Genomic DNA, 27,158 nt, shown 5'->3' with positions numbered 1-27,158 from the left:
TGTGTGTGTGTGTGTGTGTGTGTGTGTGTGTGTGTGTGTGTGTGTGTGTGTGTGTGATGTCGAGGTCACAGGACAACTTGTGGGAGTCGCTTCTCATTTTTCCTAGATCTGCTCCAGGGATCAAACTCCGGCTTGGCAATCACCTTCACTTAGCTGAACCATCTTAGCAGCCTTCCTTATATAGATTTTTACAAATGGGTATAATGATAATGATGATAATGACGATAAAATGTTGAGCAATGAGGATAAAATGAGTCCTTGGGACTGACTGACAAAAGTCTGACCCAGAAAAAGGAAGACAAAGCTCCTCCCGTGGTTCCAAGTTCCACCCCTCTGCTGGGGTGTAGGACATCAGTCCTGCAGAGGGGTGCTAGACTGCATTTACCCTGTACCCCGCCCCCTGTCGGGTGATAGGCTCGAGGGAAGCACAGATGCAGTGCTCAGAGGATGGGAAACCTCAGCCTAGGATGAGGAGCCTGGGTGGGGACTTCCAAGCTCCTGGACATCCAGACGCTGCTGGGTCTTGGGGAGTTGAGGCCTGCAGGCTGAGGGCGATGAGCCCAGGGCTGGGGGATGGGAAACTCCATCTTAGCTCATCAGCAATTGTCCTTAGCTTAGAGGTGATTGTCTGGGAACATGGAGGGGCCTACAGTGGTTCTTGATGAAAGAGATGGTCCATTCTTACCCATATTGTTTACTGAGAAATGGGTGTATACCACCTCCTCAGGGTGGACCAGAGATTAAACACCTTTTTCAGAAAGGAATGTTCAGGAAGGGAAGCTTATTGGCTAAACTCCCAGGGCCTCTAGATACTTCATTAGCATGGAGAACTCTGTTCTGATCTAAGTGACCATAGGTCATGTTGCTATCTAGGGAGTGAGGTCACGTGACATGGGACTGGTCAGAAGCAGGTGAGGCTCCTGCCATCCACTGGTATGAGATTCCAGGGCTTACAACCTTACCAAGTTTCCTGGCGCAGTCCACTGCCCCACCTCCCCGACTCTTTTCCTCTTTCTTCAGTTATCCCAGTTACATGTGCATGGCTCCAGACCCTGAAAGCATTCTTCAGATCTCTTGGACTCTAATTCTCCTCTGATGTTCCCGGAGTATGTGGCTGTGGGAGGGCTCAGGATGTGGGGACTGGCAGAGCTGTCAAACGGTGAGGCTAGAAATGGGACCCCTGTCTACGGGCATCAGATGCTAAAGACCAGCTGGTCAGTAAGTGCCTCATAGGGTAGTCTTGTTTCCTCTACAGTACAAGGTCCTGCTAGGTGTAAAGTGAGAGTGAATGAGTCTGTGTTTCTCACAGTCCTACTGTGTGCACATTGAAGGAAGCATGGTTGACAGAGCTAGTTCTGATCCCATGGTCCCCTTTGCCATCTGCAACAGTCATTCTTCTGTCAGTGTATGCCAGCATCTGATCGGAGAGAGGCCCTGGCACACTGGGTATGGTCCTGCTTCCGTGTTATCGAGGGGCATTCTTGAGCCACTCTGTTTCCTCTCTGTACCACCTTGACATGCTGCCCTGGGAACAAGGCCCCATCTCCATGAAGCCTCAGGCCCCGCAGGAATGAGATCAGACATAACTGGGCAATATTCTGCCTTTTCTCTTCCATTTCACCAGCTCCCTGTGCTTCCAGTCCCTGACCTCATTACACATAGAATTCTCCCCAAGTCACACAGCCAAGACACCTTCTAGCGTGGCCATCACATATTGCCTTCAGTTGTCTGGTTGATTGTATGTTGGTGTGAGGTGGTCAGGCCATGTGTGGTACCCACAGTGTTTGGTGCTGGCCCTAGCCACTATCTCCCTGAGTGCACACATGGGATACCCAGCAGGCATTTGTTAGTGAGTGGAAAAGCAGAGCAAGTGAGGAGCTGTTCCAGCCATAACTGCTGTACAGGAAGTGACAAAGTCCACCCTGGAGCCTTGGTTATTTTCTTTATAACCGATCACTATGCTGTGTCTGTGTGGCCCTTGCCACCTCCCTAGGGAATCTTATCACTTGGTTGGACACCACCCAGCAGAGCATGCGTGCCTCGTGGGTCACCTCACCCCAGAGCTTTGGAGGAAACTGCAAGGCCACTAGGCACACTTTCTTATGGCCTCCATTGGAAAGGCCATAAGGAAATTCAACCTCAATATAAACCAGGGACAGGAAGCGTCCCCACCTCCTACATCTGTCTTGAGGATAATTTATCATGTTGAAAATACTAACTCTTTGGCAGAATCTGTTTCCCTAGTATTCTACATGTTGGTGAAACATGAAAAAACAAACAAAAAACAACAACAAAAAACACCCCCCAAAACCAAACCCCCCAGAATTAGATTTTATTTCTCTCTCTTTTTTTTTCACCATAGGATTTTCTCTCCAGCCCCTGAGGACTTGGGAGAGAATAACTACACTATCTGAGAGAGATGGTGAATATCTTCCTGTACTGGCTGGTTTTGTGTCAACTTGACACAGCTGGAGTTATCACAGAGAAAGGAGCTTCAGTTGGGGAAATGTCTCCATGAGATCCAGCTGTAAGGCATTTTCTCAATTAGTGATAAAGGGGGGAGGTCCCCTTGTGGGTGGTGCCATCTCTGGNCTGGTAGTCTTGGGTTCTANAAGANAGCANNCTGAGCAANNCNGGGGAAGCAAGCCAGTAAAGAACATCNCTCCATGGCCTCTGCATCAGCTCCTGCTTCCTGACCTGCTTGAGTTCCAGTCCTGACTTCCTTGGTGATGAACAGCAGTATGGAAGTGTAAGCCGAATAAACCCTTTCTTCCCCAACTTGTTTCTTGGTCATGATGTTTGTGCAGGAATAGAAACCCTAACTAAAATACTTCCCATAACATATTTTTATATTCTGTCTGTCTGTCTATTTGTCTGTCTGTCTCCCAAACTACCCCACTCCTCTACTTCAGTGTTAACCAGCTGCTGGTGACACTGTGAGGCTGAAGATACGTCCCTTGTCCTTTGTGGCTGCTGGTGTGCAGATGTCCATTCATGGCTCATCTTGTCCATCACATTCCAGGGAGGAGCTGGGGGGCTGTTGGCAAGGATGAAAGCTTTCCTGGGTGTGGTACCGTTTCCTCTCAAAGGCCTCACCATCCTCGGTCTAGCTTTGTCTTAGCTAGGGTTTTACTGCTGTGAACAGGCACCATGACTAAAGCCATGTTTATAAGGACAACATTTAGTTGGAGTTGGCTTACTACAGGTTCAGAGGTTCAGTCCATCCTCATCAAGATGGGAGCAGGGCAGCATCACAGGCAGGCATGGTGCAGGAGAAGCTGAGAGTTTTACATCTTCATCTGAAGGCTGCTAGCAGAGTACTGGCTTCAGGGCAGCTAGGATGAGGGTCTTAAAGCCCACACTCACAATGACAAGCCTACTCCAACAAGGCCACACCTTCTAATAGTGCCACTCCCTGGGCCGAGCATAAGCAGACCATCACAAGCTTCCTTGGAACAATGCTGTGTTCCACGTGGATACTTTGGGAGGTCCACGTGGTGGTTGCCACCCAAGCCAGCTGCAACTGTCCCTCAACACATTAGTTAAGGGAAGATGCTTTCCTTGTGGGGTTAGAGGGGACCACGGTAAAGCCACTGTGCCCTTATCTGACGCAGACAGTTATCTTAGACTCTAAAGATTAAGCATCTTAGAGCCATGCAGCTACGTAGGCTGGGACTCTGTTTCACCAATGAGGGAGCAGAAAGGGAGCCTTGAATCCAACACGCCCAGGGTTCAAAAAGTACCAAGTGTGTCAGGTTTGCAGTGGGGCATGTTAAAATGCCCGTCACACTGATGTGCCATAAATCCTGATTCCAGTGGTATGGAGCCTTGGGAGCCTGGCTTTGGTCTTTCATCTGGAATTTGTGTGTGTGTGTGTGTGTGTGTGTGTGTAGATAGGCTAAGCAAGTGTACTGCTTACTCACTGGGAGCTGGCTCTATGCTAACCATTTTATCCCATAATCATGGGTCCTCTGTTGCTGTTGGGAAGAAAACTGCTTTCAGTTTCACTGTGGTCCCTCTGTCGGTCACCATTAGGTTTTGGATAGGGGTGGGTTCAAGAGGATACAGAGCTAGGTTACCGGGGGAATAAAGGGTGTATTACAAGAGTTCTTCAATAGCCATGGCCAGACAGACAGAAAAGCAACAGCACGGAGGAGACTCTGAGGGTAGCTCAGGCCCCAGTGAGAGAAACAAACAGCAGCGTGGCCAGGGCTCGGAAGACAATCAGAGCCCGTGTGGCAGAGGAGGGAGTCTCTTCTTAGAGCTTTGAGGGTAGAGGTGGGTTTCATTGCAAGAGCCTGCAGCCGTGTTCTCTGATTCCCAGGCAGAGGCCTGGAAGGGTGTAGAGAGCCGGATTGCTTTGATGTACTCTGACCCCCCCCCCCCCCCCGCACTGGATTGTCTATTATTTAGGGGCCCGGAGACCATGTCTCAGCAGGATGCCTGTTGCTATCTGTGAAAGTGAGAGAGGAGGCTGCTGCAGGCATTGTGACCCGGTAGAGGCTAGATTCTAACTTTACATTCTGACAGTAATCCTCCCCGACTTTACTGGTGTTCAAAACCTCGCATGACAATGTATACAGTCTGGTGGATTTGGATGTACACATACGTTCACAATAGCGCCAGTGAACCCAATAATAAGCATATTTGTCCCCTGCCAAAATGTTTCCTCCCTGTTTATTTTTTTTCCTGGTGGTAAGGGCACTTAATATGAAATCTGCCCTATTAACATATTTGTAGTATATAATACCTGGTTGTTCACTATGGGTCTACAGGCACTCCCACAGTACTTGGGTCCAGTTTGCCTCATCTGGCTAAAGCTCTCTCTCATTTATAGGATGGCTTAGGGGGCTTCTGGGTAGAAGAACTTGCTGAGACCTATAGGCTGGGTAAACCCCACCCCAGGCTGATCAGGGGGCTCAAGTGTGGTTGGCATCTGAGGGCCATGCGGCTCCTTCTTCTCTCTTCCACTGGCTGGCAGAGCCCATTGTGATATAAGGGAATCTAACTACAGTGGAATCAAATCTTAGTCCTATCAGGGGGACTCTGAAAGCGGCATTTCAGTTTCATTTCTGTTGCTGTTATAAAACCCCCACGACCAAAAGCAACTTAAGGGAGGAAGGGGTTGTTGGAGGTAACTATGATAGATCTCAGTCCATCACTGAGGGAAGTCAAGGCAGGAACTTGAAAGCAGGCCTGTCTGTTAGTCCACACCACGGTGCCTCTGTCTAGAAACTCACTGTGTTCACAGCCAAGGGAGTAGTACAAGCAGGGTCTATGGAGGAGGCTGCTTGCTGGTCCCTGGTCACTTAGCTTTCTTATATAGCTGGGACCTCAGACACGAAGTAACAACTGAAACATGCCCATAGGCCAATCAGGTTATACATCTAGGTTTGGGTTTGAATCCCAAACTACTTTCTATCTGGATGACCGTGGGTAAGTCATCTTTCTTTGCTTCTTTTCTATGGGCCACACATGAAGAAACTCACGCTGGCTGCAGAGTTACTGCGCAGGATGAATGAGCATGTGTTAGGTGCTTGAGTTGTGCCTGGCATGGTCAGTACTCAGAAAATGCCAGCCTGTGTTGCTGTCACTGGCCTCTCAAGCACACCCGTCTTGATATACAGTGAGTGGATGGCATGAGCTTGCACGAGACGGGTCCACGACAGAAAATGCCAGTCTAGAAAGGCAGGAAATAACGAGCCAAGCTCACCATATGCAGAGGCAGAAAAAAAAGTTCACAGGTGTCTCTCCTGAACGGGTGCCGCCGCTCTTAATGCCAGCACCTAGGGGCTCTCATGTATTATCTCATTTAATTCCAACAACAACAACAACAGCAGCAGCAGCAGTAACAGCAGAAAGCTCTTTAGGTGTTATAGACTGAACCGTATGTGTATATCATAGCTCTGTATTTGCAGATAAAACCTTTAAGTAGGTAATTGAGTATAGAACAATTAAATACTAATCTAATAGGACTGAGTAAGCAGAGAGAAAGACCCTGGGGGTGTGAGCACACAGAGCAGAGTCCACGTGGGCATGGACCGAGAAGGCGGCCTTCTGTAAACCAAGGAGTGCAACCTCGCTGGATGCTAGTGGCTCTGACATCTTGACCGTGAACTTCTAGCCTTCGGAACTATGAAAAACAATCTGTTACTTAAGCATTCTGGGATTCTGTTAGAGGAGCCTCACTGGGCCTTACAGCAACTAAACGGTTGCTGTAATACATGTACTACATGACAGTGGAGAGAGTCCACTGTCACTCGCTCCCTTCACTCAGAGGCTCTGACTTCCTCAGCAGGAATATAGATGCTGCTGAACACAGTCCGCTTTTCTGGGGAGCTACAGGAGTTTCATGAGCAGCCGATCTTACAGGGAACTTTTGACCATTCTATGGATTCAGTTTTAAGATACTTTAACCAAGTAAATATACCAATGAAGCAAACCATGTGAGAGTGTTGGTTTCTTTGGGCATTGTGGTGCCCAGGGAGTGACACTATTTGGAGGTGTAGCCTTGGAGTAGGTGTGGCCTTGTTGGAGTAGGTTTGTCACTGAGGGAGTAGGCTCTCAGACCCATCTCCTAGCTGCCTGGAAGCCTGTTTTCTCCTAGCAGTCTTCAGACGAAGATGTAGAATTCTCAGCTCTTACTGCACCATGTCTGCCTGGACTCTGCCATGTTCCTGTCTGGATGAAAATGGACTGAACCTCTGAACCTGTAAGCCAGCCCCAATTAAATGTTGTCCTTATAAGTGCTGCTTGGGTCATGGTGTCTGTTCACAGCAGAAAAACCCTAGCTAAGACAGGTATTGAAAAGTTACACTTTGGCCATACTGTTTTGTGTTAAGCATGTGTGTTTGGCTTGAGTGTCAAGTGTCCTCTGCAGGTTCATGTGCTTGAACACTTGGTTCCCAAACTAGTGATGATGTTTTGGAAGGTGTGGAAGCTTTGCTAGGTAGAGCTTTGCTGGAGGAAGTGAGCAGTTTTATTTCAGGGTCCCATCCTCTCTCTCTTGGCTTCCTGACTGCTCATGCAAGGTGACCAGCTAGCTGGTCCCTGCTCCTGCCACTGTGAGTTTCCCACTATGATAAGATGTATTCCTGCAATTGTAAGTATGAAAGAGCCCTTTCTCCTTTAAATTGCTTCTCATCAGGTATTTGGTTGCAACAAGAAAGGTAACTGTTACAATATGCAGTAGTGTGGTGTGTAAAGTATGGAAGTTCCTTAAAAACAAACAAGCAACAACCACAAAATCCAGCCACCCTCAACCACAACATCAAAGAAAACAAAAACCTAAAAATAGAGCTCTAGCTCTCTGATCTAGCTCTATAGTCAAAGGACTCAAGGGAACACATACTAGAGATATCTACACAGCCATGCTGACTGCAGCATGGTCCACAAGAGCCGTGTGTCTATATGCAGTAAGTCTACGAAGCCTATCAAAAGACAGACAGTCAGACAGAACCCGATATTGTGCATGCAACACAACAGAGCATTTCATTATAAAGGAAAACGAAGTCTTGTTACAGATGGGTCTGGAGCTCGCTGTGTTAAGAGAAGTAAACCAGACACAGAAGGACAAATAACAAAAGCCAAGAAAGCAAAACACACCAGCGCTAGCCTTGGGAGCAGAAGAGTGACTCGGAGGGAGTAAGAAGGAGGTGTGGGAGGGAAGGAGGGGGTACATACCTAAAGCACATCCAAGGATGTCATAAAGAAAACCCAAATCTGCACAAATAGCATGATTTTAGTAGTTATAATTAAAACACAAGATAGAGAGGTATCAGGAAACTCACATACATGCATGCACAGATTCCACACTTATGCCCCGCATTCCATGATCCCTCCTTCTCTCTCTTACACACATCATACACATAGACACACATAGACACACACATGCTCCATGATCCCTCCTTCTCTCACACACACATACATACACACTGATATGCTCCATGATCCATCCCTCCCCGCTACACACATTCATTCTCTCTCTCTCTCTCTCTCTCTCTCTCTCTCTCTCTCTCTCTCCCCCCATGATCTCTCCTTGTCCCCTTCTCTCCCACCCACCCACCCATTCCATGCTTCCTGTCTCTGAACTGTTTTGGGATTCTACCAGCAAGAAGGCCATCACCAGATGGTCACTCAACTGTGCACTTCCAGGAGTGTCACCCAAATTAGCCTCCTTTTGTCAAAACTGTCCAGCCTGCCTTACTAGCTGATGGACAGAGACACCCATGACTGAGCGTCTCCTCCACCTGTGCACAGGGAACCAGGGACTGATGAGGTGAGGTGGGGCCCTTGACTTCAAGAGTCTAGTGGGGAAGAGAGGAGGAAAACTAATGATTAGCATACATTCATTCATTCATTCATTCATTCTCACTCACTCATTCATTCATCTATATCCATTTATTCACTCATCCATCTATCAACAGCTAATCTGTACAGTGTGTGAAGGATGGATATATATGTATATGTATATATGTGTGTATAAATATTCTGAACCTTAAGTTGTAGCCAGCATGCAACAATTAAGCAGCCTTAAGTATTTTAAGGAAGCTAAACCATGGCAATTATTATTATTACTATTTTTATTAACATTTCACACCCTCCCCGAGCCATTGCTAATCATCAAGAGTTGGAAACTGTCAGAAATCTGGAGTCTATGAAGATAGTGGCTGGAGATCTTGAGCCAAATTTAGACACTGGCTGAGTGAATCCTAGTGCCTTCTTTCAGGTTTCTGAGTTTCCTTTGTTTGAACGAGAAGAAAGCTTGTGCATATGAGATTTTTACCAGAAAAACCACCTTTTTCCCTCAGGGCTCCTCCAATTTCTGTGTGCATAGTTCTCGTAAGACAGTCCAGATGGTGGGGGCTAGAGACACAGCTGCGTGATTAAGAATACATAATGTTCTTGCAGAAGACCCAAGCTTGGTTCCCAGAATCCAAGATGGGCAGCTCATAATTGCCTGTGACTTCAGCTCCAATGGTTCTAACACCCTCTTCTGCCCGCCTTTGCCCTGTGTGTATAACCCACACCCTCTCTGTACACATAATTGAAAATAAAAATTAAAAAAGTCTTTAAAAAAAAACCCATCCAGATGGATTTCTGCTTTATGGATGTCTTACTCCTTTAGGCTGAGATCCAGGTAGGGCTGTGTGTGTGTGTGTGTGTGTGTGTGTGTGTGTTTGGCAAAGCCACAAACTTGCATAGTGCCTGGCATGAAGTGGGTTCTCCGAGGCTCTTGCTGAGCAATGTGCTATGGCTTGTGTTTTGAGGATCATTCCTCATCTTAGGGCACTCTTTCAGGGGCTCTTGCGTGTTTGAGAGGTGGGAAGTGACTGGTGTTAGTAAGCCACTGGGGCCAGGCCTCTGAAGACAATTATCTTCTCTGGTTCTGAGTTGTTTATCTGCTTCCTGGGCCACACTGTAATGAAATCATTGCTGGGGATGGAGGTGACCCTGTCCCCGTGCTTTTCCCGTGAACCAATGATGAATTTCTGTTTCCTAAGTTGTCTCTGTCATATATATTCTTATAGTAACAAGAATGTAATGAATACAGGATGTTAGGTTCCACTCACAAGCAAATTATGCCTGCATTCTGTTTGTTGGCCTGGGCAAGGCAGTGTTGCTACTACTGAAGCAGGTACTGGCCCCAGTGATTAGACACTGGCCTGATAGATGCAAGGTGGTTCCAAGTGTTAACTGGTAACTTTTGTGCTCTATGAGATGGAGGAAAAGCTGTGCCTGCCTCCCTAGATGGTGGGGAGGTTCAAAGGACTTACTAGGTATGTTTCAGAGAAACCTAAGCATATTATTTATGCCAATGAATGGAAGCTTATCATCATTAGCATCACAACCACCACCATCATCACCACCACCATTAACATCATCAACATTATCATTATCACATCATCATTACCATCATCACCACCACCATCATCATCACCACTACCACCATCATCAGTAGCAGCAGCAGCATCAGCAATAAGATAGTTCATCTGATCATACATTTAGACATAAGCTTGAGAATGTCTTGCCTAAGTAGGTTGACTCAGTTTTAGAGGGAAAAGAAGTATATTTACCCAGCCTCTCTCTAAGCAATGTCTATCAGTGAGATACATAAGAAATCATGCACACCCTAAGCCTGAACCAATACAATATTACTCAAGGGCTGGGAAGGATGACTGATGGTTGTGCTTAACCTTAAGACTGAGGTGAGCCTGGAACTCACGGCCATGGAGCCTGCAGATGTTCATGCTCAGGGGCTGATTAGGGGAGCTACTCAGTCCTGTAGGGGAAAATCTGATCCTCAAGCCCTGTGGAGTTGCTTGTCTCAAGGCTTGCTACCAATCTACCATCTTGGGTTTCATATAACACCTTCATAAGGTTAAAACCATCCATTGTTTTTTGGGATTATGATATACGTTTCCATTGCAGATAACTGCAATTTGCAGTTTCCTAGATATATCTTGTGTGTGTGTGTGTGTGTGTGTGTGTGTGTGTGTGTGTGTGTGTGTATGCTGGGTTTCTTCTTTAATCATTCTGTACCTAAGGTTTTGAAATAGGATCTCTCATGAACCTGGAGCTTGTAGGTTTGGCTAAACTGGTTGGCCAGTGAGCTCTGAGATCCTCCCGTCTCAGTGTTGGGATTACCAGTATGTACCACTGCTGTGCCGAGACTTGTACAGGGACTCTCAACCATCTATTTAATCAACTGAACCATCTCCTCAGTCCCAATGCACAAGTTAGGCAGTACCCATGGGTTTCAAGAGATCCATACTTTAGGAAGATCTTTTTCCACCGTGTAAGTTAGAGGATGTCTCTCAGGGGTGCTTCTGGTTAGGACTTGGGTCAGTTCTCAGATGCTCTGCCTGTGCGGCCTGTAGGCCCTTCCTCTATAGCACGGCTCCCTGAACTGTCAAGAGGCCATCATGAATATGTGATACCAGCAGATGCTGAACAGCTCCAGTATCTAGTTTAGGAATATCTGTAACTCACGACTGAGACTCTTCCTCATAAACAGAAAATGGGGATGCAGGTAGTTTCCTACATCTCTGAGTGGTCTGATGTTAATTCAACAGTCAACTTCCAAACCACCTGGGCATTCTCCTCACCCTTGAGGAGACAGTGAAGGGTTATTAAATGGAGAGAGGAAGGGCCGTAGCCAACAGCAATGGGACATTTCTGCCTGTCAGAATGCAGAGAACAGAGGGCATCGGGAAGAGTAGGAATCTAGGATCCAGCTGGAGGATGGATGGAGGGATGTGAGGCTTGCTGTCTGAGGCTCACTTTTTGGATTATAAAACTATATAGAGTTGCCTCTGCCAGAGAACTAGGTGAGAATACGGCATCCCAGGCTAGGCTGCTGCTCCTCCGGAGACCTTCACCTGTCTTTCCCTCTCCTTCCCCAAGGATTCATCCTGTGATCCTGGCAGCTCTATTTCCTTCAGGCCTCAGGGAATAGCCTACCCAGATGGTGTATCCCTTTGGGGGAAGGGATGCCAACAGGTGGCCCCGTCTCTCTTGGGGAAGAGCTGTCCCTAGGCTCCCTCTCACCCAGCTGTGGGGAAGAGCCCGTGGTGGGGTACTTGTGTCCTCATGTTCAATTCGGCCAACACAGCTGGTTCAGAGCAGCCTCGGCATCCTGGAGAAGACAGCTTCGCCTTCAGTTTGGTTCTTTTAATCATGAACAGAACTGTAGTACTTCCTAGCAATGACAATCCTCTTCTGGTCCTCACATGTAATGTCCCTTTGCCATCTCTGGACCTTGGCCCATGCTGCTCTTTCTGCTTGAACATCTCTTTTCTTTGTCTAATTTTTTGACTCTCCTAAAAGCTACCCCAGAGTCAGTATCCCCTCTTCCCTTAACCCCTTATGATGCCCAGTCTGGGAATGCCTCCAACGAGTACCCACACCGTGGTGCATGTCCCCATCATGTCACAGGCCACACTGGCTAGTAATGGAAAGTTCTGTCTCTGCCCTCAGTCCACATGAGCTATGTTGGGGGATGGGACCTGCCCTGTCCATCTCCCTCCATTGTCTTTTGGTATCTACCATGGCAGCCACAGGATGCTCAGAATATACTGTTGAGCGGAATAGAACCTATTGTTGTCCGCTCTAGGGTGGGAAGAAATAGCAACGTCGTCGTAAAGTCTTGTCATGGATCAAGATCAAGAAGAGAAGCTCAGGGTCAGCTAGAGCATCCACGTGGACGCAAACCAAGACAAGACAAAACAGAGCGACTCTGTCTCTACAGGAAGCCAGCTCGACTGGCAGGTCTCTCTAAGAAGGTGTGGAGATGGCTAAAGAGGGAAGACACCAAGAAAGCTGGACAGAAGTGGCTTGTTGACATTCCTGTTGATCTCAGGACTCCCGCCTATCACTAGCACCTCCTCTTTGGGCTATATCCTTGCCCGGATCCACTGGCAGTTCCGAAAGAAGATGTGATGGTACTCTGGGGTTGACAATGCATTAAACTGTTGCTGGGACTGGCTGGGAAAAGCTTCCAGTTTGACTGATTTGCCGGGCACCTCATTTTTAATCATACAATAATGGAGTTAATAAGGAGCAACATGGCTGGCCCACATTGTTTAAGTTCATTAACAATGATGTGTGTGATTTCTAGGGGTTCCTTCAGGACCATACCCACCATCCTGGAGACTAGTCTTTATGTGGGAGGGTAGCTTGGGAGGCCCCTTCCGTGGCTGAGGTGACCCCTCGAGCAGCTCACCTAGTCAGATCATGGCAGGCATCTCAGGCTCGAGTTTCAGGCAGTTCTTGTGATCTCTCAGCCAAGCAGCCCCTCCTTCCACCTCCTTTTCTCTCACGCAGCCAAGCCAGCTGCTACGCTGGGTTTGACTTGCACTGACCTCTTGGGAAGCACTCGCACCAAGGGCTTCAAGGCCTGTCCCATTATGTGGATGACATGGCCATTAGTAACCATGGTAACCTCCCTTTCCTGGCTTTTGTGACTCCTCAGGTCTAAATCTGCACAGGTCTTGTCCCGATTTGAGGGAGTTACTGCCAGGCAAGCAGAGAGGCACCTTTTCCTGAGCTGCAGAAGCAAAGAGGGAGCCATTGTCAAAGCCTTTCAGGTGCAAAACAACAACCTTGAATCTCCAATTCTGTAAACTTGAAACAAAACAAAAAGGGAAAAGATACAAAACACTCCTCTCCTTCTTGGGCTTGTGTGTGTGTGTGTGTGTGTGTGTTGTGTATGTGTGTTTGAGTGTGTGTGTGTTGTGTATGTGTGTTTGAGTGTGTGTGTGTTTTCTACAGCTGTGATCATAACATATACCGAGGGTATGTTGCTCTAACAGTTTGAGAGGATTCAAGTATGAACAGGCCTGAAGGTTGGTATCCAAACAGACCCAAGCAGCAGGGCATCCTGCTGAGTCCAGCATTACAAACAAGCGTACAGGACTATCAGGCCTTATTTCAAAGAACCTTGAAAAAGGATATATCTGCTACATACATACACACACACACACACACACACACACACACACACACACACACATCCCTGACAAGTGTGTGTGAGGTAGTACATACGAAAATACGCTCCACTGAGCATTTTCATTATGTGTATGAATTTCAACACATACTGTCCATGATAAATACACATATAAACACACAGGATGGACATCCCAAATGTGAGATTCAAAACTACTAAATGCTTTGAAATCTGAAGCCTTCCAATGCCAGCATGATGTGAGGAGGGAACTACCTCACCATGCACAAAACAATGAAAGATGTTGCAATGGAGTCACTTTGGGGCTGTGTATATAATGTACATACGAAACATAAATATTTTCAGACTCAGACTAGGGTCCCAGCCCCAAGATACCCCACTGTATGTGAAAATATTCCAAATTCTGGAAAAAAAAAAATCTGAAATCTGCAACACTCTGGTCCCCAGTGCTTTTGAACACACCATGCCGCGGCCACTGATATCTAATTGATATGGATGATTTGTGTCAATATATATGGACAATCAATACATTAATTTTTAAAAAGTACATTGTCTTGGTCAACATCTTGGAACTCATCATCTGTATTAACGCTGCCAATAAAAACAAACAAACAAAAAAAGAAATCTGCACTCGCCCATTCTCTGGAGTAAACAGGCAGAATTACCTGTCTAGGCTTGGCCGGCCTCTGCAGGAGTGCTGTCAGAGTCGGAGTCTGCCCTCTCCGCTGTGCCTTCTGCTACTCTCCGGCTCCAGCTACCCCACTTCTCTGAGATGGCGTCCTCCTCACCAACTGTCACCTCCACAAAGTCCACGATGCCTGACTCCTCGTTCTCCTCGCTGCCCTGGCCGTCTCGGCTGCCCTCCGATCTGTCTGAGGTGGCCTCTGAGGGCTTGCCTGCCAAACAGTCCTTGGTGGGATCACCACCCACTTTCATCCTCGGGACCAGCTTCTCGGAGTCCTCCTCGCTGAGTGCTTTGGGGTCCTTGGCATACTGGTGAGCCGCCTCGCTTCCATTCTTTGGACTCTCAGCAACTTGTTTTGCCGCTTTTCTTGATACGGCCTCACGGCCACGGTCATCTGACAGGTGATGCCGCTGGTATTGCTCCAGCCAGCTCAACGTTCCAGTTTTTAGTAAGCATCTGTTCTCCTTGAACCAACGCACAATCTCAGTTCGGACCAGGCCGGTCTTGGCAGCTAACTGGTCGTACTCCTGAGGAGTGGGCCACTGGGTTCTTGCAAAAGTGCTCCTGAGCAGATGAACCTGTTCTTGATTTTGTACAATTGCTGATGAAGGACTGGGCAACGAACCAGCTAACTGGGCACCGGAGAGCTGGTCAAGTCGGGATAGAGCACCATTGGGGGCTACCACATCTGAGCCCTTTTTGCCAGACCCCATGGAATCCAACACAGCCTGCTCCATGCTGTCTCGAAGCTTCCGCCTCTCTGAGAACCAGGAGTCGATTTCCCTCCTGCTCAGCTTGGTCTCCACCCTCAGCCGTTCCACTTCTGCCTGGGTGGGAAAGGAGCTTTTCAGAAAGCTGTCTTCCAGGGTTTTCAATTGTCCTTGGCTTTTCTCTTTGAACTTCTGGGGGGCAAAGTCTGGGTATATGTGGTAGGTGCGACCGTGCCGGGTGCCAGTAATGGCCATCTGGTCTTTGGCAAGGGATTCGCTGGTGATGTGGACAATGCCCCTCTGACACCGGTAGCGGTGGTCACTGAACCACTTCTTTATCTCACTCCTGGCAAGGCCTGTCACCTCAATGAGCCGGTAGACCTCAGCATCGTCAGGGAACTGGCTCTGTAAAAAGCTTGCCTTGAGGTGGGCAATCTGTAGCTTGGTCTTCTTGCGGTCGCTAGCCGGGGTGAGCGGGGTATTGGCCACCTTGGGTGGAGGTTCTGGCACCTGTGCAATGTGTGGACGCTTCGGCTCGGGGGCAGCTTGAGGAGTCACCAGAGGTCTCTTCTGGCCATGGTTGGTCACCCCAGCCACGGCAAGTGTGATGGGCGAGCACGAGACCGTTGTCGACCCGCTTGTCACTTGAGTCAGCACCAGGCTGGGCTGGCCAAGGATCTGGCATGGCAGGGCTGTCTGGAGGATGGGCTGTGACACTTTTGTGGGGGTCAGCTGAGCGGGGAGCACAGTGATAGTCGGGGGTACTGACTGAATCGTGCCGTTAAACATCTTCTTCCGGGCCTCCTCCACCTCCTCCGGGGACCAGCTGATACCATGCTTTAAACGCTGGGTGGCGAACCAGATTCGGATATGTTCCTCAGGGTGCTTGGAGGCCGCCGTCAACCAGGAGAGCTCAGCCTGGGTGGGGTAAGGGAATTTGTTGAAGGAGTTGATCATGGTAGCATTTGTGTCCAGAGCAGAGTTGTATTTGGTAGTATTCAGCGGGACGGGGACCTTGGGGACAAGGTTGATATTTGGTGGCAGCTGTACGGAAGGCATGACGTGTCCCAGGGAATCTTGAAGGAGCTCTACACTTCCAAGTCTGGAGAGGATGTCAGCTGTGTCTGTCACCAGGCGGGCGGTCCCTTCCATGTGGTTTTCTGGGGCAGCCTCATCAGGCTTCTTGGGCACTTTCTTGGCATCTGCCTTCGGCTTTCCTGTCTTCGTCGTGGGGGGTTTTCCTACTGAGACCCCAGGGTCGTTATCACTACTTCCAGGACCACTGGCAGCGATGGACACCGCGTGGTTGGTGGCTTCAATGGACTGTTCTAGAACCGTCTGATTATTGCGCTTGATTAACTTCAGCTTGAAGTTGGTTTCCCCTGGATGGAACTTGGAGTTGTGGTCAGACAAGGAGTCGTACTTTTTGGTTGTGAAGTTACATTCGGCACATACATAGAGGGGGTTGAGAATCACGTTGGGGTGCTGCATGTCCACGTGTTCTGTGAACTCATTCAGGTTTTGCGTGGAGTAAGGGCAGTATTTGCACTCATAACCACCCTGGAGTTTTTTGGACGGGTTCTCCCCCATAGATTTCACCTCAACCACTTCGTTTTCTTTGGACGAGTGTTCAGGTTCCGCTGCCCAGCTGTCCTTTGTCACATCGGACAGTGGCATGCCCGTTCCTTTGTCTTTGGCCCGGTCTGCCTCCTCCAGCATATCTTGTTCCAGTACCTGTGATGTCCGAACCATGCACGGAGTTGTAGATTTCCGTTTGCTTGCCATGCCGCCAGCCCCTGAGCAATGGCTTCTTTTTGGAGTGGGTGGGTGCAGGACAGTGAGATTCTCGGCTTTTGGCTCTACTCCCTCTCAAATGCCTTTGGCTTCCGTTGGATGCTGAAGTCTTCCCTGTGACTGTTTCAGAATGATTTCAGCACAGAAAATTGTAACTGTAGCAGTCTCTGAGCAAACCAGGCAGCTTCCTATCTGTGGGACAAGAACAGAGCCAGATTCAGCGACTCTTCGCAACTCAAAAGAAACCAGCTTTTTGTTCCCATGACCCACCCCGACTGGCACCAAATCAAACACACATGTAAGCACCCATGGCGGGCTGGCAGTGGGTTAGAAACTTGAAAGGCAATGCTCTCTTCTTTTTTCCGGGAAGAAAGTGGAACCAGGCAAGCAAACAAGCTTGGGGTCTCCATGCTCAGAGACACAAAGTTATGGGAGAGAATAAAGATCCTAGGCTCTTCAGAAGTGCAGAGTGGGGTGTGCAGCATAAGCAAGGTGTTGCAAGTTGCTTTTTATCTTGGAACATCAGAGGCAAGACACCTAACTGGGGCCTGCAGATGGGTTTCCATGGCATTACAACGCGGTAAGAGAGCCTGGTGGGGAGACACCTGCCTGTGACACACGTCCTCAGATGGTTGAGGCACTAAGATCACGGGTGTCATTTCAAGGCTAGCCTGGGTTAAATAGTGAGATTTGGTCCCAGAACACAACCACCAAAAAAACCCAAACAAAAACAAGTAAAAATAAAAATAGATATGGACATGTTGCTTTATATTATAAAAACACAAGTATAGAAAATATAGGGCCTATATAAAGGAGAATAATGTTAACCACCAATCCAAGTGCAGTACTTTCTTTGTTTCTCTCAAATAGTACCCCATTTCCACTTAAAGGGGCAGCAGGGTATTGCATTACAGGGACGTGACACTGGTTTGTATGTTTGTGACTCCAGGGTAGCCTTGCCCTCCCCAGCACAGCCTAGGGTGGCTGTGAAGTCTCGCTTCTCTTGCTGCACTCTCCTGAGTGCGGGGATCGTGGGCCTGTGCTCTCATGGTTGGCTCAGTTCAGGCTGTCATAAACTGCCTTTGGACACAGGCCTGGAAACGGTTCTCCTGACTCATGTGACTGCATTTTTTGCCTCAGATGGCCTTTTCCTCTGACCGTGCCCGAGAGAGGCTCTGACTCCCAGCTCAGCTTCCATGAAGCACTACCACAGAAGGGCCTTGACAACAAGATATGGAAAACTGTCTCGAGACGCGTCTGTGATTTAGAACAAAAAAAAGAGGTTTATGTTATTCCTATGTGCGTGCTTGTGTGTGGATCTGTGTATGGATCCCTGCAGGAGTCAGAAGAGGCCATCAGATCTCCTGGAGCTGGAGTTGCAGGCAGTTGTGAGCCACCTAATGTGGGTACTGAGAACCAAACTGCTCCTGTAGGATAGCCGCATGTGCTCTTAATTGCTGAGCCATCTCGCTAGCCCTTATGCTTTAAAAACACAACACCCCCCACCCGTGTGTGTGTGTGTGTGTGTGTGTGTGTGTGTGTGTGTGTGTGTGTGTGTGTGTGTGTGTGTGTGTGTGTGTATGTGTGTGTGTGTGTGTGTGTGTGTGTGTGTGTGTGTGTAGGTGTGTAACTGCTATTGCATGTGTACAGCAATCAGAGGACAAACTCAGGAAGTTAGCCCTTGGCTTCTACTTGCTTTAGACAAGGTCTTTTTTTTGTGCCCTGGTTCGTGTGACAGGCTAGCTCATGGAGAACTTCTGGGGACTCTCCTGTCCCTGTCTTCTACATTACCGTGGGAGTACTGATGTCATAGACGTGTACTACCATGTGTGGCCTTATGTGGGCTCTGGGGAATCTGAACACAGCAGGGGCTTTACCCACCAACGAGCCGTCCCCCTTTCCTACTCCCATGGGTTTGATTGCTGCTAAAGTTGCATTTTTTTTTTTCCCCAAAGGCTTCCTGGCCATTTCTATTCTCTCTTTGTGAATGGCCTTTTTTATGTCACTCCCTTACAGTGGTGCTCAGTGGTTTTATTACTAATTTGTACAAGTGCTTTAATACCCCTGCTGCAAAATGTAAAAGTCTGCCTTTCAGCTGTTATGAGGGTATTTTTTATAAGTCTAGCATATAGAAATCTTAAGTTTTAGATAACAAATTTATCATTTTTTCCTTTTGTGGCTTCTTTCATTATGATTTCCTGTTTGGAAATCCTGTTGTTTATTTGTGTTTTTTTAAGATGATGTATATTAATTAATCCATGCTTTCTCTTCTTACATGCTGACCATTCATTTACATCATACTGACTCCTAATAAGGACTCTACGGTTTCTTCAGAGCCTTTTGGCTTAATCTTGTTTGTTTGCTTTTTAGGCTAGGGCCTTGCTATTAAGCCATGGCTACTTGCTATGTGCAGCTCAGGTCTACCTCACATTCCCAGCAGGCTTCCAGCCCCAGTTTCCTAAGTGCTGGCGTGATAGGTGTCCTGCTACCAAGTCCTGCCATCAGAATGGTTTTGTTTTACATTTGAGTCACCAGTACTGAATTTATCTTGAGTTAAGTATAACACACTCAAGTTAAGTACAACCACTTTTCCTTGAGCAGTTCCCCAGTTATCTCAGCAGCGTGTGTTATGTAGGGTATAAGAAACACCTTCACCATATACTACATTTTACATTTTCCATAGCTTGCTTCTAGGTGCCCAGTCCACATCTGGTCTGGCTTCTTGGGCTTACTGTTAATTTAGTTTTTAAATATTTGGAGTACATGTTAACATCATGGTGGTTCCTCTTTGCTCCCCCGCCTCCCCAGAACCCTTTCTTGGATATTTTGATTATTCTCATAAATCAGAATCAACTGCAAAATACAATCCGATTCGGATTTTGATTGGAACTGCATCAAACAAACATTAATTAGTTTGGCCACAGGAACAATTTGCTTATTAAAGGTGTGGTCACCAGAACTCTAGGAAACTGCTGGGCTGGGCCACTGCTGGCATCTCAGTGCCATTGACTTTGTGACTACTTTTATTGTCATTGTGAATTTAGAATGGAGATGAGGGTGTTTGGGGACAAGGATATCTCACATCTAGGAGAAGTGAAGGGAGGAGATGACTTATCGGCTTTTGAGTCCCACTTAGGACAGGACTCAAGGGCAGAAGTGAGGAACTTATATAACGGGCAACTTTGTGAGACACTAGGGCTCGGGGACCAAACTGCACAGGACACAGGAAAGGGCCAGTGCCCCCTGGTGAGCGCAAGAGCCTGATCTCCCCATCACTGGGACACTGGTGTTTTCTGGATGGAGCACTCTATCAACAGTGGGTACATGTCCCTCAGGAGTGGCAGCAAGGAGCCGCCATGGGAAAAGCAGGGCAGAGGGCGACCACGTCCTTCTGTTGGCTGTACTTGCGTCAGACTCTGGGAAGCTGATTTTGCTGAGAAACACTGACTGCTAACTCAGGCTCCAAAGCCAGATGAACGCTGGACACCTCTGCCTTCATTCTGTGTCTGTCTATTTTACTTTGACTCAAACTCCCACTTGACTTGGCCCAGGCACGCTCACCATTAAGACACGTGTCCCTGTCTGAGCCGTGCCGGCCTCCTTTAAGGTTTAAGGCACAAAGAGTCATTGTCTTAAAGCTGAAGTCACTGTGGCTTCCAGTAATGGTAGGGCAGCCTAAGGTGAGATCTCTGAGAGAGACCGCGTAACTTATCCTGAAGGGATTCTGACCATAACAGTGATTGACAGATGAATTTGTTATTATATCTCTTATCAGACAATGATGCACGGGACCATACTTTGAACCAGGGCTACTTAACTACACACCTTTTGCCCCAATTCCTCCTCTTTTTTTTTTTTTTTTTTTTAATTTTTTTTAAATATTTTTTTTATTTGATATTTTCTTTATTTACCAATTCTTCCTCTTTTAAACCCAAAGCTCCTATCAATTCTTAGAAGATGAACCTGTGGTTACTAGACTCCTTTAATTTTGCTCTTCCCAACACCCTGATTGAAATTTCTCACCCGGCAGTGGTGGTATGTGCACTTAATCCTAGCACTCGGGAGGCAGAGGCAGATAGATGAATCTCTGAGTTGGAGGCCAGCCTGGTCTACAAAGTGAGTTCCAGGATAACCATGGCTACAGAGAAACTCTGTTTAGAAAATCCAAATAAAATAATAAAATAAAATGATATAAATTCATTTTGCTTTTCTCCATTTCTCTTGTCTTTAATTGGCATATTGGGATGGGTTGCACGATTAGCTTCCTGGGGATACAGGAGCTGCAGCTGAAGCCTTTAGTTGGGCGCTAACACCAGTTTCTTCCAACCCCTTGATCCCCTTTGAATTTCATTCCCTCAAACATGTGCTCCCCACATGAACACTCAAGTCTGTCAGGGCTCCATCACTGCCCACTCGGGCCTCAAATCCACACAGCCGACTCGCCAGCAGTCCTGTCCACTCTACTGTTCAGAGGCACCTTTTCAACTCTGAGCATAGCCGCCATTATCTCTAGCCTGGATTTATACCACAGCCACCCACAAATCCCCGGCTGCATCTCCAGAGCAACAGAGGGACGCGTTAAGATCAGAGCTGGTTCTGGGTGCTTCTCACAGCTTCTCTGGTTTCACACCACAGTGAACTCCACTCTTTTGTAACAGCCTGCAAGCTTGGGCATATCCTGACCCATGCCCTCTCTGCTTTGCTGACACGCTCCAGCTGTTTGAGCAGGAGCGACACTTCCACCACAGGGCCTCTTGTCAGATAATCTGCCCCCCCCCCCCCAGGGCATTCCTGACTATTATTTCTTTGTAAGTGAACTTCTCCCAATACCGTTTCTTCGCTTTCTTATAACTAACATTAAATTGTTCTAGTTCATGGTTAAGAGCATAGCTACTTATTTGCTTATGGATTGTATATTGTTCTAGATCTGTGCTGTTCAATATGGGAGCCACCAGCGACGTATGGCTCTAGGTACTTAATTAAAATCACAAGTGGAGTAGTCACCATATTCATTGCCACAGAGGACAGTCTCATGGGCAGTGCCATAAGCAGCTGTCCTAGAAGGGGTGAAGACATTCTTAAGAGCTACACTGTGCCTCTCTGTGGCAGGAGAGTTGGGTGAGGAGAGAGACATCAAGAGTGACATGAGAGAAACCAGCTGTCAGAAGAGCACAAACCTCTCCCTGTCGGGGCTGCATATAAAGGAGAGAGCACGTGCAGGGAAGGTACAGGATACCGAAATATGGGAGACACTGGATGCTACGTGGATGGCCCACAAAGGCTCGCCACTCTTGTGGTGGGAATCGAACACTACTCTGAGTTGGTGTTTGTCTCCAGCTCGCTGGCCCTGCTTCTAGGCTCAAGTGTGCTTTCTATGTCATAATAAACAGCCTCTGTTTCTATTACCTGTTCCTAGTCTTTGTTCTGACACATAAGATCCTACTCCAGTCCATGCCTCCCTTTGTCTATCAGCCTATTGAGAAATGTACTCTAAGGAACAGCAATTTCCTTTCCTTTCCTTTTTGTTTTGTTTTGTTTTGTTTTGTTTTGTTTTTTGAGACAGGGTTTCTCTGTGTCGCCCTGATTGCCCTGGAACTCACTCTGTAGACCAGGCTACCTCAAATTCAGAGATCCTCTTGCCTCTGCCTCCTAAGTGCTGGGATTATAGCTTGGGATATTTTTATAGTACTATATACAGGAATGGAATGGGTGAGACCCTGGTGTTGGTTAGAGGCGAGGGATGTCTCCTAGAAAGAGCTACCACACATTGCCGACCGCTTGCAGGACAGGCACAAAGGCAGGAGCTAAATATGCAGGCGGGCCCACACCTTCACTAGGACTGCTTGACTGTGTATACCTCTTTCCCTTTATGTAAACCTGGGCCTCTGGGCTGGAGAGATGGCTCAGTGATTAAGAGCATGACTTGTGGTTCCAAAGAACCAGGGTTCAATTCCCAACACCCACATGGCAGCTCACAATTGTCTGTAACTCCAGGTGCAGGGGATCTGACGACTTCTCACAGACACACATGTAGGCAAAACACTAAAGCACCTAAAATAAAAATAAATTAATTGAAAACAACAACAACAACAGCAACAACCCTGGACCTCACATTAGCGATCAGAAGGTGAACTTGGGCACAATAGGCTTCTACTTTGTTTTCCTACTTGTCCTTCTTCTCAGTGTGGTTGTACGGTATAAATCTCCCGCTCTCCCCTCCAGCCCCCGCTTCTCACTGCTGTCTGTGGAGGACAGGGGGCTGATCCTTGGTGGTTAGGGCCGGCAGGTCCAGACTTTGGCCTTAATGAATCTGGTAACTGCATGGGAAGAATAGGAAAGCTTTTTGTGGGGACTGTAGTGAGCTACTCATATCGAGTGACAAGGTAAGGTAAAAGCTCTCAGGAACGTTTGACAGTGTATGCACGGGTGCACGTGGATCTGCACACACGTAGTGTGGGGGGGTGCTGAGCTATGTAAGTGGAAGAATACCGGAAGGGGAAGCCTCCAACATTCTGCACGGGCACTGTTGACACAGGAGGATGTGCCTCACCCAGTGGCCAAGGGGGTGTGGAAAATCTGAGTTTTAATTTTCCAAAAAGAGGGACTGAACAGGGACTTCATTTATGTAGAACAGAGACACCAGTCATAGGTGAGTGAGGGAGAGAAAGGGCTTTTTTTTTTTTTTTTTTTTTAACAGAAAGTACCAAAATGATTCTAATCTACTAAATGAGTCTGAGAGAGAAGGCAGATTGTAATGAAATAGGTGTTTCACTTCTCTGGTACTCACTGGCCCAGAAGCTAAAGTGTTCTGAGCAGAGCCTGAGATGCACTGGTCAAAGCTGGCAAGAGTAGAAATAAGTTAGACGCTGGAGGGTAGACCTGATGGCTCAGAAGTTAAAAGGGTTTACTGCTGTCTCAGAGGACCCAGGTTCAGTTGCCAGTAGTACCAGGACACAAACTTTATCTACAAACTGTGGTGGTTCACAAACACTGTAAACTCCAGTTCCAGGGAATCCAATATCCTTTCTGTCCTGTGGGCCCCAGACATGCATGCGGTGCATATATATGCACACACAGGCTCATATGCATGCACAGAAAGAAAAACAAATCTTATTAAAAAAATAGAAATGAGTTAATGAATGGATAAAAGACATTGAGATACAGAGTCCTATCTGGAATGAAATGCCAGTACCTCGATAGAACAACTGTGAGTTGTGGTCTTGGTGTCTCTAAGGGCTTGAACTGGGCACAAGCATACCTCTGACACACTGATATTGCTTACTTCAAAAAAGCAGTGAACTGTCCTTGCCTTTGTCGGGGCGGGATGGGGGGAAGGAGGAAGGAGAAACTCAGGCAGAGGCCAGAGTCTCTGCCAAAGTCTGTCTGGGGTGTGGATGCTCAGAAGCCAGGGAGAGCTCAAGGAGACCCTACCTGGGGCCTTCATGGGAGCCATCTTTCGCTTTCAGGGACTTGCACGGAAGCTGGCAAAGGAAATAACAGGGTTGTCTGGGAGCTTTGACAGGGAGCCTCTCCCGAAGTCGTCAAAGTCAAGAAGGGTGCTTTTAACTCCGCTGGGTTTTCTGACAGAGCTCTTTGCAGTTGGGGCTACAATTCATCAAGGGAAGATCCTCCCTAAGGGAATAGACACTGCTCCTTTGTGTTTTAAAGTTACAACATTACCATCTATGACCAGTAGGTGTCTTGGGGAAAACAGTGCTGTCATGGTGGGTGGGTGGAATTCGATGCAGACATTAGTGGTCCTGGATTTGTCTCTAAGCTCCAGTTTCCAACTCATTCATCTTTCTCTGTCTTTACTACCATTTCTTTCACCCACATGATGGGAATTGCTGTCAATAGGCCAATGGTGACCCTGAGTTCATCCCTTCATATTCTGACTTCTTTCCAGTCTATCTTAAGTCTACGCTTGCATTTTATGGGTAGGTCAGCAAATCGTCTATTGCACAATCACACCGTACCTGGAAGAGGGGGTGGGGGTTTGAAAAACTGCCAGTTCTTGAGACTCAGTCCAAACCAATCAATCCCAAACATTTTCCAGCATGGCCTAGGGACCTGCATTCCTAAGCATCGGTCATGCTGAAGGTCAAGACAAAGGACATCCCTTGGCATCTGCTGGTTGGACATAAGCCAACTCTGTCCTGTGAAGAGGTGATGTTTCCTGATGCAGTGGAGGCCAGAAGCAGCTCCCTGAGCTGACACTAGGGTGGAATATGGTACTCCTGAGGGGGATGATGGGCAACTGGAAGGAGGATGTGGAGACAGGGAAAGCAACGCATAATGACCTCACCAAAGAGTAGAAGGCAGAATGCCGGGCATTGGATGGCCGGATGGCACAGTACTGCTGCGGGAAGACATGCTGGAATTGAGTTGGCTTGGTTGAGTTGGGCTCCTAAAGCTAACGTTAAAGCAATAACCTGGGACCGTGGAGATGGGTTGGCTAGCAAAGTGCTTTTTGTGGAGCACGGGGAAGCTGGGATTCCCTGTACCCATGTGACCAAGTATGCCTGTACTCCCAGCTCTGGGAAAGCAGAGACAGGCAGGTCTCTGGGGTTCACTGGTCAGCCAATCTAACCAATGGATGAGTTCTAGATTCTCAAAAAAGAAGGATTTAGATCAAGAACAATACTCAGCATTGGTCCTTGACCTGCACATGGACACACGCGTGCACACACACACACACACATACACACACACACATACATGTACACATACACATCCCATTCATTCTCCTCAGTCCCATGTTATCGTCAAGTGCACTACATCAGAGTCTGCTTCATACACTCAGAAATGAGATGCAAGAGTCCTGGCCTATGGGGTTTGCTACCCAGAGGAGGAAGACATCACAGGCTTGCATATAAGCACCTGCATCAGAATGCTGGGTACTTGAGATGCTCTGCACCTGGCTTCCATACCAATGAAGCAAACACAGTCTGTTATGTCTGTTGAAGGGCATGACAAAAGCAAGGTTAACCCGAACCCCTAGGGAGAGGTCTAGGTGGCTTTTGACTCCTCCGCATTCAAAGGAAATTGCCCTGATGTGTGTCTGCCACTGCTCTGCACTGAACACCCTTACCCTCTCATTTTCTCTCAACAATAATCTTATTTAAAAAAATAGAAAGAAGGAAACAGCACAACGATGAAGTCATATTTTGAAGCAGCTAATTCCTGATCATTTTCTCCCCAAGGCATAACATTGTGTGTAGGAAGCATCCTAGCAGTTACCATTGTGTCCAAGACACCTCCACCCCCAGGGCCAGGGGAGGAGTGATGTGTTTCTAAAGCAGGAGAAAAAAAAATCTCCCTGAGATGGAAAGGAGAGGGAATCAATTCTAGTTGCATGTGTCACATACATAAATAAATAAGGCATGATCAAATGTTTAAGACGGGCCTGCTCTGATTTACAGCCCATCAAATTCTGCTATCAAAACATTTAGAAAGGCCGAGATGCTCCTGGGATTTGTTATATTGACAATCCCGGTGTAACCTTTTGATTTCCCTCCTTGCGGGGGATCGGCACACTCCATCTTCCTGGAGGCAGAGAGCAGTGTGCTTTCTCCGCTCCCCAGGCACGCGTCAGGGTGAGACAGGGCTTTTCAGCAGCTGTTAGATTCTGTCTGTCAGATCTCTCCCTCCCTCCAGCAGATCCTCTGCATTCCCGAATCTACAGCTTTCTCCCAAACCCTTTCATCTCCCCCTTCATCTCAAAGACTCAGGATCAAGGCCAAGAGCTTACACTTATTCTTGGATTCAATGTCCTCCACAAAACCATTCATTCAATAGCAAAAAACTACACAGATTTGAACTACATCCACAAGTCTCATATGGCTTCGCCAAGGACCCAGAGGGATGGGAGGCTGAGAAATGGCTCCCAAAGATGTCTAGGTTCTAAGCTCTGGAACTTGGGAATCCTTAACTTGTATGGAAAAGAGGCTTTGGCCATGTGACTGAGGCTCTTGAGAGTGGTGGGCTGTTCTGGATTATGAAGGTGGGTCCTAGATATAGCCACAAATGTCCTTCTGAGAAGGACAGAGGGAGGTACAATTAACAATGAGTGTGGAGGAGGGGGTAAGAAAGGGGAGAGGAAAGAGAATCGGCCATGGGAGCAAATTATATTTTTGGGAACACAATTTCCTCCCATGGTTTTGAAACTGGTCTTGTAAGCTAAAGAATGCAACCGGGTCCCTAGTAGATGGAAGAGGCAGAAAGGACCCCCCCCCCCACCGGCCCTCAGAAACCTCACCTTGATGTGAGTGGGGGTATCTGACCCTCAACTTCCCACTCCATGCCCACAAGTGTTTTTGAGCCACTACACTTAAGCGGCTACTCTGTGTCCACAGAAATGAGCCCAAGGGTATGCTGAACCCAAGGCTTGGCCAATAATAGCCTGTTATGGTTTTGCTGCCTTGCCCGCTTGAAGAGGTACCTTCTCCAGACTCTAGGCAGAGGAGAGGAGAGGAGTGGAGGGAAGGGGAGGGGAGGGGAGGGG

General features: G+C 47.6%; 1 protein-coding gene across 1 annotated transcript in view; it reads right to left on the bottom strand.

Annotated features, from left to right (window-relative positions):
• Zhx2 (zinc fingers and homeoboxes 2) overlaps positions 1-27,158 on the bottom strand; it is a 148,399-nt gene that overhangs the window by 2,049 nt on the left and 119,192 nt on the right. Inside the window, exon 3 of the mRNA XM_021216901.2 lies at positions 14,131-16,846. Within this exon, the coding sequence (XP_021072560.1) occupies positions 14,135-16,645 (2,511 nt within the window). The 5' untranslated portion in view covers positions 16,646-16,846 and the 3' untranslated portion in view covers positions 14,131-14,134. The remainder of the gene's footprint in view (positions 1-14,130; positions 16,847-27,158) is intronic.

Source organism: Mus pahari, chromosome 17 (genome assembly GCF_900095145.1).
Source record: "Mus pahari chromosome 17, PAHARI_EIJ_v1.1, whole genome shotgun sequence".
NCBI lineage: Eukaryota > Metazoa > Chordata > Mammalia > Rodentia > Muridae > Mus > Mus pahari.
The sequence above is the reverse complement of the archived record's forward strand: the minus strand, read 5'-3'. Positions and strand labels throughout refer to the sequence as shown.